Raw genomic sequence first — 14,550 nt, 5'->3', positions numbered from 1 at the left:
CCACAGAGGACACCCTACATGCATGAATATACAGCAGTTGGGGCTATTGGGGTCAGTGGGAGGGAGATCTGTAAACTTCTGTGTCCCCATACAGCCCTTCTCTGCTTGCTGCATGGTCTGGTGGATCAATAACTTATATCAAGGTGAGAGAGAGAGGATTGGATGAAGATACTGAAGACATGTACAGACCTCTCATTCACCCTGATGGATTGCTGTGCTTCATGTGCTTCCTTAGGGAGAGAAAAACAGGACTCTGAAATCTTGGAAATGCTGTATGCATAACTGACTGAATTGTTCTATAAGTTGTTGGCTAAAAATATATATATAAAATGGAATGGTGTTATACTATATGACAGTTGATTACTGACTACTGTTGTGTGGTGCCGATAATACTATAAAAATGTGAGTGAAGAACTGTGAGGAAATGCAAACTGCTTACAGTTTGAACGTAGATAGCTACTTAAATAAGCTTTGTTCCTTAATGAAGCTTCAAGATGGCTTTCTGTTTCTTTTGCATTAGAATTTCTGAACACTCCACATCAGGTAAACAAAATTCCAGAAATCACTCCTTGGTAATAGCACTCATTTTTAAAAGCCTAATTTTAGAGAGAAGTTGCTAAATCGGATATTATATTGCTTAGCTTGCCTAAATGCATCTGGGTTGGATGAGACTGGAATATTAAGGCATATAAAATTCAAGAAGTTAAAGGAATGAGGCATAGAACATTTTGAAATAGATTGATGAAAAGCAGCATTGTGGCAGTGCTTCCTCCCCAGTGGAGAGTTGCTCTGTAAATTTAAATGTGAATGTGGAAGAACTGGCTTGCTGGTGTTTGACAAGTTGCCTTACTGAAATACTGAATGGCTTGAGGAAAACTAAGAATAAGGCATTTTTCAAGGATAAACCATAGTTGACAGCACATTTAACGGTAGAAGGTTATCTCTTGCTGTATCTTAAAAAACCTTAATTATTGCTGTTACATTTTGGTTGAAGTAATGGTCACATGGGACTCAAGACTGAATTTCATACTATGAGAAAAGGAGACACCTGTTGATCCAGTGTACTCAAATCATTGCAAATTTCCATATTTGGAAGATGCTTGCAACAATAAGTTCCTAAACCCGCAGCTACAAATCTGCAGTATAGAAGTGCTGTGGTGTTTATAAACCTGTTGGCCTGTAGCTGTCCCACATAAATATTGTAATGAGTTTTTCACTCAGTGAGAAAAGTAAGAATGACAGGTCTGAACAGCTTCAGGTACATTTTAAGAGATGGAATGGCAGACCTTCCTAGGATCACATTTATGCCACCTTGGGTTCCATGTAGGAAGAAAGGTGGAATTTATGTGTAAGAAATAAATTGTATTGCATAAAATAAATAAATTCCCACAGATAATTGGTCAGTTACAGGTTGCTTTTTTATAAGGTCTTTTTTTGATATGTGAGTCAAGATAATATAATGGGATCTTATTTTGCAGAAATCAGTGTTACATGTTAATCATCTCCTCTATGCATTGACAACACATAACTTTGGTTCTCAAAAGGTTGCACAGGCTGCCCATACACTTCTGGGCCAGATTCAGAGTTCTTGCATTAATTTACAAGACCCTAACAACTTGGGTCCAGGATACCTCAAGGACTGTCTAAACCAGGCTTCCTCAAACTCGGCCCTCCAGATGTTTTGAGACTACAATTCCCATCATCCCTGACCACTAGCTAGGGATCATGGTAGTTGCAGGCCAAAAACATCTGGAGGGCCAAGTTTGAGGAAACCTGGCCTAAACCCTTACATCCCTGCCCAATCACTAAGGTCGAAGAACAGGCTGGTCCAACTTTTCATACCAAGTGGACTGTAAGTGTACTTTGACACTGTCTTGTGCTGCACACCAGGGGCGGAGAGGCCAAAATTTGACACCCTGTCCACATGCTGGCTTTTCAAAGCAAGGAAAGTGAAGCACCGAGATTGGAAGGATAACTAGGCCTGACTTAACGAAAGGCAGCACAAGTGTTGCTGGGGCCTGGGGGAATGCCAAATGTTGTGAAGGGCTGCCCTCAGGCCACGTGTTGTACCAGCCAAACTTCAAGGGAGCCACTATTAGTGGTCTCCCGGGGCTCAGAAACATTGTACTCATGAGAATCTCTGTGTTCAGCATTGTGGCCCAGTTTTGTGGAACTCCCTTCCAATTGAGTTCAGTTGAATTTCCAGTCCCTACCAATACTTTTCAAAAAAATTCAATAGGAGTTTCGATTAAAGTCTGGTTTTAAGGTTTTAACTGTTTAAAAATATTTTTTCCCTATTTTATGTGCATCCCTTTTAAATGTTTGTAGTTAAACAGTATATAAATTGTGTAAAGAAATAATTCATAAATGTTCAGAAGCAGCTTTTGAGCACCAGTTGTGTGGAAAAGGCAGTTACAATGCCTGTGAATATTTAGAGGCATCTATCTGGCTGCTGTAGAAGCATATTGCTGGACTAAATGGTCCTTTTATCTGATCCATCAATGCATTGGTCTTTGATTGAGTGGATATTTTCCCTTTTATTGCATTGCAGTTATCTGTACTGCTGTTTTGCTAGTTTCGTTATTGATGGATTTTGTAGTTTTACTTTATGATTTTAATATAATTTGTACTTGTTATAATTGGGATAGTTTTGTAGTGTGCCTTTGGACCATTTGCTGGACAAATAAACATTAAACATTTTCACGATCCAGCAGACTTTCTTGCACCTAGGCTGAACTTCATTGGCTAATTATAATCTTGTACAGAACTCCCTGATGTCTACTAATAACTGGGCAATTGAGTAACTCCAAGTTACCCAAACTTAAAACTGCTCAGGCTTCTAAATAAATTTTTGGTAGGTGTATACAGCTTTGTGTTTTACCTTGTGAAATAAGCTCATTAGTGTGTTGGCTGCAAATAAAAAATTGAAAATGTCTATTAAAAGTTTGTTAACCTCATTTATACAAACAAATCTTCCACTTGTTAATGCAATTAAATGTGTTGGAAGTGATTCTCATTATATATAATACTTGTCAGCTTCCTATCATTTTTTACGCAATTGATTGTTAGATATATTTAATTCATCTGGAAAGGTAGGCTATTTCCAAAATGATCCACTCAATACTCAAGTAAAATATGTTCCAGTAACTGAAAGTTCAAGTAAATAAAAGGATTAGAGCTTCCTGAAGTTTTCTTCCTGACAATAGGGCACTTATTGTTTGAGACTTAGGATGTTTTGATCTGGTAATGTTATTACAAGGCAGCTTTTGACTTAGTGATAGTATGCTAGAGCTAAAGGGAAGAATGTATTCAGTACGGAAGACTTAAGTTTTCATTACTTTAGAAAGCCCTTGCCCCTCATGTCTTCTGTCATATGTGTCTGATATTGTCCATCTTTTGCCCTTGAGGGAATCATCTTAGGGCTTATCCACACCTACCTTTCCTCTGCTCTTTCCAGGCATGGTCTGTTCTTTAAAGTTCTGTTTCCAAATGCCCCCTTTTTTTTGCTCTGTGGCTTTCCCTGTGAAAACTCATTCTTTATAGCTCAATCAGAGCCTTTGCAAACCTTACTATCTTAGGGTCAATTTAAACATTTATCAGAATTGGGTGGTAAAACTTTTCCTGGATAGTTATTTTGCAGCTGAGGACAACACATGTTTGAATGCCTTCCATATAAAGTACATACATCCACTCGCCCATCCACACAAAACCTAGCATTCTAAGGAAAGGTGTTCAACCCCAGCTATCTCTATTTTATGCTAACTTCCTTTGTGCAGGTAAAGGTAAAGGGACCCCTGACCATTAGGTTCAGTCGAGGCCGACTTTGGGGTTGCGGTGCTCATCTCGCTTTATTGGCCGAGGGAGCTGGCGCACGGCTTCTGGGCCATGTGGCCAGCATGACTAAGCCACTTCTGGTGAACCAGAGCAGTGCATGGAAACGCCGTTTACCTTCCTGCCGGAGCGGTACCTATTTATCTACTTGCACTTTTGACGTGCTTTTGAACTGCTAGGTTGGCAGGAGCAGGGACCAAGCAACGGGAGCTCGCCCCGTCGTGGGGATTCGAACCGCCGACCTTCTGATCGGCAAGTCCTAGGCTCTGTGGTTTAACCCACAGTGCCACCCGCGTCCCATTTTGTGCAGGTAGGAGAACATTAAAATATGCAGTCTGAAGTAATAGAGTATTAAGAAAAGCAGTGCCTCCAAGTTTTGATCCCAGCTGGTCCTGGGGTCTCTTAGCTACAGATGCCAGTGATATAACCTGGGATATTGCTTATACATGCAAAGCATTAACTGTATACAATAAACTGCTAAGTTGTGGCTGTGCTACTGCAACCAAATAGGTGACTCTATAGAAGCTCCATACACTATTAGTACTATAAGTTTCCAAATTATTGTCCAAATTTCATTGTTTCAGTGTTTGCAACAAAAAGACAAATCTTTTGGTATTGTCAAGATTATTTTGTGTTATAACAGCAAAACTTCAAAGTGAGTCAGTACCTTCGAAGCAAGGTAGAATTACATCATAGAATTACAGCTATGTCCTCCTTTTGCAAAAGAGAGCAACAGATCCCTGACTGGTTTGAGCCCACCATTTAAAGGACATTGAGCCTGTTATTGCTGCAAAGCACTAGGCTCTTGTGAGCTGCAAGCATGTGTCATGCAAAAAGAGGCAAGGAGCGATGTCCAGCAGATTGCCAGACAATATGCCCGCAACTGTTGGCCAAAGCCCCTGGATAGGACAGGATCCCAACAGACGTGCTGAAAGCCGGCTTCAGTTCCTTCCTCATGATACACCTCCACAGCCACCTCTTGCAGTGTTGAGAACAAGGATCCGTGCCACAAGACATGTGCGACTCCAGCATTGTGACCCTCTAAAAGAGCAAATGTTACTTCCATGACTATAAGGACTACCATGGAATCTCCCTGTTGAGTACTGTGGGGAAAGCCTTTGCTTGTGTAGCATATTACAGTCACTCATTAGCAGGGTCCTTTCCCAAGTCAATGTGTCTTTAGAGCTCAGAGGTCAACATGATTTTCTCATTGCATCAGCTACAGGAGAAATGCTAAGGGTAGAGATGTCCCTTGTATGTTGCCTTCATAGACCTGATGCAGGCCTTTGACCTCTTCAGCCACTGCTCAGCAAGACATTCCCAGTATGTTTGCACTCCTGTCTCAGCGACATCTAGGCTGGCTTGGTCATGTCAACAGAATAAAAGATGGTAGGATCCCCAGGGATGTGCTCTATAGGGAGCTAGCTTCAGGCACAAGGCCTGTTACAAAAATGTCTGCACATAAGACATGAAGGCACATGGCAACATCAACCCTGCCACGTGGGAATCCCTTGCAGATGACTGCAGTGCCTGGAGACAATCAGATTGTGTATCCACAGCAGTGACTAGAGGAGGAATAACCATTGGTAGGAGCATAGGAAGAATAAACGCCATGGTGCATCTGCAGCAGCACAACTGGACACCTTCATCTGCCCCCGCTGCAACAAAACATGTCTCTCCCATATCAGTCTCTGCAGCCACAGCAGACGCTGTAACTCTCGAATGGTTTTACTTCACCCTCAAAGGTGCACTCCTCCATTGTCTCTGAGACACAATGGTGAGAAGTGTGAAAGGGTTGCTGAAAGGAAATTTGCACATTTCATACACATTGCATTTTGCACATGTAATCGTGCAGGTACATACTTCAACTTAATATTCCTCATGGCTTTCACCTCATGTACACATGATGTGAGACTTCCAGTTTGAAACTTCTCAAAGTTATTTTGAAGCATTTTTTCAAATAGAACATCTTGATGCCAGCAACTATTTGGGGGTTTTCAGTCACTTTTATTCCAAAATCTAGATACAACTACTATTTATACATAACACATTAGTCAAAATAGTCAGCTATTCAGTTTGATATTGTGGTATTACAAAATAATTAAATGTTTTTAACTATAATGTGGATTTTTATACAGAAGGCCAGTTATAATAAAGCACCAATTTCCAGATCCAGGTAGACTTTCTAAAACAAATTCATTATTTATTGATGGTTTTCTGCATAGTGTAGCTTTTATGCATGTGAGACAGAAATATGTACGTACATCTTCAGATTTGTTTCCCCCCCCCCTCCAGTGAGAAATAAAATAAACACTCTTTTCCTTGCTTAGGATTCCTTTCCATTTTAGTTCCATTAGTATTCAGTAATGTGCAGCTAATAGTTAGTGTTTTCATGACTCTCCATTAATCTAAAAGTATTTATAGCATTATTTGTATCATTTGTACAGGAAAAGAATGCAGGTGGCTTTCTGGTCAATTTTGTTGTGAGTGTATGTTCCCTAATTTTCTAGAGAACATTCAGTATAGTGTAGTGTGTTCTTTCCCTTGGGGAAATTGTGTGATGAGTTAAACTTGGATTTTTTCCAATAGTTGCAGATCTGTGTGTCAGACAGCAGCAACACAATTCATTGTTTGATCATTTTTGCTAAGTCTGCAATGTTCATTGGGGAGTTTCAAATGCAGAATCAACCTGGATTGTTTTATGTATTTTGTACTTTAAAGGATCTGCTAATTACTTTATTTGTCCCAGTGCTATTTTAGTTATTAGAAAAATTATATTTCCGTGTATTAATATTTTCAAGGCTCTAGTTTCAGCGTTTGTTCTTCCTTTTAAATATTGATTTATAATGTCAAACTTTATCCCGGCCTCCCCAATGTCTAGGTTGGGGTCGGGGAGAGAAAATTGAGGTGCTGTGACTTGGACTATATTGAACATTTCAACTTTGTAATAACCAAATTAGAATTAAAATTTGAAGGTTTACATTAAAAATCTCAAACGTTCAGAGAGGATGTGCATTTATGGTAGAGATTTTCATCTATACATATGCCTATCTCTTCCTATACCTGGCTCCCTGTGATACAAGTTTGTCAATGTGCTCTTAAATTTGAAAATAGGTTGCAATGCAGCATGGCTAACTGATCAGGTGCAGAGAGTAAGAAAGGTTCTCTGAATCAGGACATACCATATTTTCCCATGTATAACCCCTACCCCCATGTATAAGACTCCCCCCTATCTCCGTCCCTCTGGGGGGAGATTGCTCACCCCCGCCTGACCAACGCTGCTAAACGAACATGGTGCAGAAGCCGCCAATCGTTTGCCCAATTGCCGCTACAGGAACCAATCGACAGCAGCACTTGCCGCAGCCACCAATCAGCTACCCTATCATCGCTGACAATCTCCTGCTCGTGGCACAAACCAATCCCCTGTCCCCACTCTGCACTATCCATGTATAAGACGAGTCCCAATTTTAAAAGGTATATTATCATTAAAAAAACCTCATCTTATACACAGAAAAGTATGGTAGATCTGAAAGTGACAGACGTGGCTGTGAAGTAAGTGGCTTTGAGTTCAATTTCATCCACACATCCACCACTGGTTTAGAGGAGATAACTCTATAATCTTGCTTATGCATACTTGCTATTCCCACAATATGACAGGGAGAGAGATTTTGGGTTTACAGTTAAAAATCAATTCAATGTGAACCAATAGTTTTGGGCTGGGGATCAAAAACCCTATTTATTTTTAGGTTACATTAATGAGAACATGATTTCTGACACCTGAAGTGTTATTGCACCCAAGCCTGGTAAGATCATATTGAGAGTAGAGCTCTTATGTAGGCACTAGAAATGAGAAAAGTCAGAGATGCAAAAGCAGTGGCCATTTGTTTTCAGGTCAGGGGACACATTGACCCATGGTCAACCCTGGTGTGTGTGTGTGTGTGTGTGTGTGTGTGTGCTGAAGTGCAAAATTAGGTGAGGTAAAAGTGGGTATGGTGAGAACTGCAGTTCTCAAGTCTACCTTCTCAGAGGCTTTTCCAGCAACGATTCTACATTATATTTGAATCATTTTTATTATTCATTATTAATTTGGTAAAAATATTTTTAAAGAACTCATTTACAGGGGGTCTTGGACTCACACCCTTTTGACATCATCCATGGGTGATAGATTGTTTGAGTCTCATAAACAGTGTCTAGCAAAAGAAGACCTGGCTTATACAACAGTCCTTTTCTCAACTGCATGTAATGTAATTGAAACTGACTTGGCAGGAAGTTGTGTTGAAGCTGACAAGCTTGATTATGGAACTTTATTTTGTGTTTGGATGGGTGGACTCTATTAACTGTGAGGCCATTATTGTAAGTTAATATTTGTTAGACAAAGGTATTCCAATTGGAAAGCAGGTAAATTGTGTGTTTAACACCAACTTGGGGCTTCTGTGTCTGAAACTGGAAAATAATTGCAGCATCTCAACAAGTTTTTAAGATTATCAACTGACATTTGATTCTTGCTATCTGATGTGTAAAACCTTACTAAAATTTCATGATATTTTAACTGAAAAGGTCAAAGCCTTTTTAGTACACTACTTGTGTGGTAAAGCATTTATTGTTTTCTACATGATAATATTTCCATAAAGGAAGTATTTATGGGAAATGTTTTATATCGTAATGTTTCAGCTTCAAACATTGGAAGGCTGAATTGTTGTTCTAGGACCTGAATATGTGGAAATTTATTCAGAGGTGGAATTTTCACCATCCTGTTCCTCCCTGGCTTACTCTAATAGTTTTGTCTTTTTTGCTTGTGATTTTTCTGTTGAAGTTTCATTCAGGAAGGCCATCGTTTTGCCTTGCTAAATCTAGACTTGTGAATAAAAGGGTTATGGTGGCAAAGCAAATTGGAATGCAGGTAAAGTTTCAAAACTAGAATTTCTGTATTGCAGATATTTCTTCAAATTCCCATTTGTTTTAGCTATGCCCATAATTTGTTTCATTCAGGAAGATATTTTATCTTGCTGTGTTTAATTTTGTCTGGCTGAACAGGTTAAAGTTGTTGGTTGTAGTGCAGGTCTAGTTTTTTCCATACTAGTTATTACATATAAATTATTATTTACACTGTTCTTCAATAGTATTATAAGCCAATAACAATAAAACAGTCTGATTCTAAAACAGTAAGTTCCTCAATATGCATAATTATATTTCTTACCCCATGTCAAGACATGGCAGGAGTCGGTATGGTTGCACCTGCAGAGACCCATGGCCTAGGAGAAGCCCTACCACTGACCAAAGACAGTGGGACAATATCACAATTCTTGATGAGTGAAATGACAGGTGAAAGCAGAGCAAGCAAATAATAGTAATAATAGTAATAAAAATAATAAAAATATTTATTTATTTTTATTATTAATACCCTGCCCATCTGGCTGGGTTTTCCCAGCCACTGAATATTAAAAACAATACAGCATCAAACATTAAAAACTTCCCTAAACAGTTGTCTTTTAAAAGTAAAATAGTTGCTTATTGCAACTATTTTGCAATATACTATTGCAATAGTTGCTTATTATCCAGAGATTTATGCTTTGATACTAGTTCTAGGCCTCTTTTCAATGAGAAATGGAGGCAAAGCAACTATGGAATTATGAGTGGCTGAACTTTAGGAAAACTGGGAGTTGGGTCAAATGTCTACCCTCCATGGAGGTGACCTTTGGGGACAGAGGTTCTCCTGTTGGATATGGGGTACCCCCAAAACAGGTTTGCCAAGGGCATCCCTTCCAAACAACTCAATAGGCCAAACAATAAACACTATCTTACCTAAATTCAGTATGTCAATTTTTGCCTGCCCCCTCAGTTTGACCTGTGGCATCCTTTGAAAGCAGCCCGAAAGGCATTGCAATAGGTGTTTCAAGAACATAATAAGATTCTGCAGTATCAAACCAATGGCCCATTTAGCCCAATATCCTCTTCTCATAGTGGACAACCAGATGCCCATGGGAAGCTCAAAACCAGGACCTGAGTGCAACGGCATCCTCCCAACTTGCAATTTCTATAGGGGGCTGGTTTGAGGAAGTCTGCTTGACTGGGAATTCTCCCTTCCTCCAAACATTAGCAGGATACTCTTTAGGGCAAAAGGGTACTTGCAGGGGTTGGGTTGAAGTAGTTGTTCAAAGCAGGGCTTAGCCAGGGTTCTTGCTCTGGTTTTAATCAGAACTGCAGAGAATTATTGAGCTTCTGATACTTGCATTTCCCTTTGAGGTGAGCAAAATGAGCTCAAGAAGCTCATTTTTGGGCCTTAGCCCGGTGGACCTTGCCAGTATCTGTTTACAAAAGCTTCTATCTGGATAGGCAGTTTTCAGCATTATTGATTTTTTCCATTTAGCAGACACCGAGTAACTCTTGTTCTCTGTGTGATGTACAGAAACTTCTGAAAACAATTTAAAGTTAGGAAATCCATATAAAACAATTAAACATAATTCAGTAAAGCATTCAAGTTCTTTTTAACGATAACACTTTGGCTGGTACTGCTTTTTAAGTCCCCTTTAGTAGGGCAACATGACTATCTGTGCCTTCCAAAATCCCTACTTCTACATATCTGCTGTACAAGAACCCTATTATTGAATATATCCCCTTGAATATATAAATATATATATATATAGAGAGAGAGAGTGAGTGTTACACCTTTGATTTTAGTTTTTCAGTGTCTTTGTAGAGTGAGGAGTTGATCCATTGTTCTGGCTAACAGCTTAAGCAATTAATAAAATACTGCTACCTCTTTAAATGACCTCAAGCCTGATTGATGCAAAGTTTTATGCTGGAATAGTGCCAGACCCACAAGTACATGCTTCTGGTTCCATTGCTTTCACTGGAGGCCCATGTGTCCTCCGTGGTGAGGACTGCTCATCACAAGCAGTGATGCCTGTTTCTGGATAGGATTAGCTTAGCCAACTAGAACCAATACATTAGTAACCTCAAGACTGCGCCAGTTTGTGTGGCTACCCTTAAGGCTGGTTAGGAAGTTGCAACTGACCCAGAATGAAGTGGCTTGGTTGCTGAGTGAGGGGCCTTTCCCAGCATGTATAACACATGTGCTGAAAGAGCTGCACTGCTTGCTGGTTTGTTAGCAAGCTGGGTTAAAGGTTATTTTATTAACATATAAGGCCCCAAATAGCTCAATATAAGATTACCTGAAAGAGCATCTCTCCCCGCTTCCGCCACCCTGTAGACTCATTATATCACTACTGTGGCTGAAGGAGACCCTGTTGGTTGTGTTGCAACCTGCAGAGTTCCGTTTTGAGGCAACATGGGTATGGGCCTTTATCTGTGGTTGCACCTGTGCTGTGGAATGAACTTCTCTCTGCAGTATGGCAGGCAGAAACAATGATCTATGTCCATTGCTTATTTTTCCTCTTCGCCCAATGTTTTCGCTCACCATTGATGCCAGTTTTTAATGACTATAGTACTGTAATGATGGTCTTCTATTTTTTTATGGATATGTTTTTTTTCTTTGTTGCATTCTTTTACTGTTGAATGCTGTTTTGGGATTCTTAAAAATGATAGAAATGTTTTTATTAAATAATACATCTGATATCTCCAATTACTCTTGCGCTGCCTTTCCAAAGATCTGTAGAATTGTACCCCAAATGATTCTTTACGCTCTGTTTGAAATGCAACACTTGTTCTTACACATTTCAAGCAGGAACTAGTTTATGAAGGCAAAATAGATCTGGTCCACATGACTAAACTTTCATGATATCAGAGGTAAAACATATTTGCAGTGCTTCATGTCGATTTTTATAGTTAAATATTTTTTCCTTTCCTTTTCAGAAAAACAAGATTGTCTGCATCATGTTGTTCATGAACGTTTGGGTGAACTCCTGCGTGTGCTAAAGGCAATCATTAGCAAGCACCAATGTCTTAATTCAGTTGATATTCTAAGTGCTGCAGGAACAGTCATCGCAAAAGTGAAAGGTAAGGAAAAGGAGAACTTTTGCAACTTGATATAGTAAGTAAAGTTGCCTTGTGATGTAATACAGATGTTGCTGTTAGCACTTCTCCTGTATTTACTTCCAAAGACACTCAACCATATAATTTGCCAGAGGAGGGAAATCCCAAACCAATCCTTCAGACATGTGTGGGACTGCTAAATGAGGAACAGAGCTATTCCTCTCTTGCTAGCACACAGCAGGTGCATGCTAGACTGCAAACTTTGTAGGCTTACAAAGTTAAATTAACACTGTTTTAAACAGCTCTGTACTACAACAGAACTGCGGGACTTAGCTTGTTCGTAGTGATTCTGGAGGGATCTCTGTTTAATGTTTCAGCTTATCCAAGTCTTTACTCAGACCAATACACTCAAATTGCCCAGTGAGAAAAAGGTCATTTACTGCTATAAATTAAAAGTACCAGTCTATTTGTGTTGCATGTTTTCATTTTCGGCAGTGAGATTTATGTCTGTACAGGTAGCGACCATTGAAGACGCGTCCAGTTGGCGTGTGATTGCTAACACGTGGGTTATTTTGTACTCAGAAGAGGGCAGAATGGGGGCAGGGCAAGGTGTAATGGGCTGGGGAACACTCTGCTGAAGCACACAGTAGCTGGGAACAGAATGCCTGTGCGGAATGGTCGCCACCTGTATTTGAAATATGTGATATGCTGGTAACTTGTATGTATATTGTTGTGTAGGATTGAAGCTAGATGTACAGGGTTTATCAGCTTATTTGGAGGAACAGTTGTTGCATAACTTTGGGTTCAAGACGGGAAAGAGAAACCACAAGTGTAAGAACAACTATGTTGTGAAACTGTTGTGAAACTGTGAGACTACTATTATTAACAAATAGCAGTTCTCAGGAGCTTTGCTGATCATCAGCCAGTTCTCGAGAGTGCCATTTAATAAGCATGTTCAACCTAGCCTCTGCAAGATACTCAGACTTGGTTTTCCCCTTTAGCTGATCCTGGAGAAATTGAGACAGCTCTTTCCTTTTCTTGGGTCTAGACCAGGGTTTCCCAAACTTCGATCTCCAGCTGTTGTTGGACTACCACTCTGATCAAGCCTAGTTAGCAGGGCCACTGGTCAGGGAAGATAGGAATTGTTGTCCAAAAACAGCTGGGGACCCAACCCAACCCTAGACTAAGAGTAGGGAACCTTACAGTTTCAAAGCCACATATCTAATGGCTAACCTTCAAGCTAGAGGCACATGCCAACAGTGGGTACGGTCAAAACAAAAGTGGTAGAACCTATGTAGACAGGGCAGACTTGACAGAGTACATATGTCATCATATGTACATGGAGCACATAGAATCACAGTTGAAAAGGACCCCAAGGGTCATCCTGTCCAATCCCCTGCAATGCACATCCATGCACATGCATGCAGTATGTTGCTTCCCCTCCCATAGCAATTAGATTTCACTTTTTAAACACATTATTCAAATCCAGTTGTCAGTGGGGGATTTTTTAAAAATGAAGATTGCAGCTGGGAAGGGTTCTATTGTTGGGTTCTGTTGGCTTTTTTCAAGCCAAATTGCTTGGGAGCAAGGGAATACTATGGGCCATATGGGGAGCCTTCATGGGCTCCATCTACCCCATGGGCCACTGGCTCTTAGCTCCTGGTCTAGAGGCTTACTATCACTGCAGCCAAAATAGCATGCCTGCCTCAGAATATCCAGGGAGCTCCATCAGTATTGGGTCTCCATCATGCCATCAGAACTATGAAACAACACAGGATTTGTGTAGATCAGCAGTGGTCAGTCTGTGGTCCTTGGACCCACATACAGCACTGTGCCAAAATCATGTCATTGGAGGAAGCCCAACAGGAGGAGAAAAATAGGAATGGAAGCTGAAATGGAGTGATAGAATGAGGATGGGGGAAGCTTTCTTCAAGTTCAGTTGAAGACCACTGGCAAAAGCAATCTTCCCTTCCTCCAGCTGTATCAGGTGGAGAGGAAGTAGGTGGAGAGAAGAGATGACATCATCTGCCACTGACTTAACATAAGTAGAACTTCCATACATTTTGAAGTCATGAAAGTACTTTTTTTGGGGGGGTGGAAACTTAGGGGAAAATTTAAATATATGCAATAGGTAAAGGTAAAGGGACCCCTGACCATTAGGTCCAGTCGTGGGCGACTCTGGGGTTGCGGCGCTCATCTTGCTTTATTGGCCGAGGGAGCCAACGTACAGCTTCCGGGTTACGTGGCCAGCATGACTAAACCGCTTCTGGTGAACCAGAGCAGCGCACGGAAACGCCGTTTACCTTCCCGCTGGAGCGGTACCTATTTATCTACTTGCACTTTGACGTGCTTTTGAACTGCTAGGTTGGCAGGAGCTGGGACCGAGCAACGGGAGCTCACCCCGTCACGGGGATTCGAACCGCTGAACTTCTGATCGGCAAGTCCTAGGCTCTGTGCTTGAACCCACAGTGCCACCCGCGTCCCTCAATATATGCAATAGTGACTTCTTTTTTTTACAAGCCAAAACTTATTTTACTGCTTTAAAACATAAAATTTATAACTTAACATAAAATCATACTTTCTGGCATAGCAGTTTTATTGCTGCACCATCTAAATCACTCAGCCAAATAATTTACTCAGAAATAAGAGGTAAGTACACAAAGGATTGCAACCTCAATATTGTGAATGCCTGAGTTGCCAGCATTGAACCCAATGGGATTTCCTTTTGAGTAGACATGCATATAGGATTGTGATATTTTGTAGCAGGCTGTCCATGTCACAGATATT

At 40.5% G+C, this 14,550-nt stretch overlaps 1 protein-coding gene and 1 long non-coding RNA gene across 4 annotated transcripts in view; one reads left to right on the top strand and one right to left on the bottom strand.

The window, feature by feature from the left end:
• LOC310765601 overlaps window positions 1-14,550 on the bottom strand; it is a 131,216-nt gene that overhangs the window by 33,982 nt on the left and 82,684 nt on the right. The gene's annotated exons all lie outside the window — the stretch shown is intronic.
• Window positions 1-14,550, top strand: part of ARHGAP29 (Rho GTPase activating protein 29) — a 101,168-nt gene that overhangs the window by 57,893 nt on the left and 28,725 nt on the right. For all 3 annotated transcript variants that reach the window (XM_083620564.1, XM_083620565.1, XM_083620563.1), the window contains exon 3: window positions 11,644-11,787. In XM_083620564.1, the coding sequence (XP_083476690.1) occupies window positions 11,644-11,787 (144 nt within the window). The remainder of the gene's footprint in view (window positions 1-11,643; window positions 11,788-14,550) is intronic.

Source organism: Podarcis filfolensis (assembly GCF_964270895.1).
Source record: "Podarcis filfolensis genome assembly, chromosome: 6".
NCBI lineage: Eukaryota > Metazoa > Chordata > Lepidosauria > Squamata > Lacertidae > Podarcis > Podarcis filfolensis.
The sequence above is the reverse complement of the archived record's forward strand: the minus strand, read 5'-3'. Positions and strand labels throughout refer to the sequence as shown.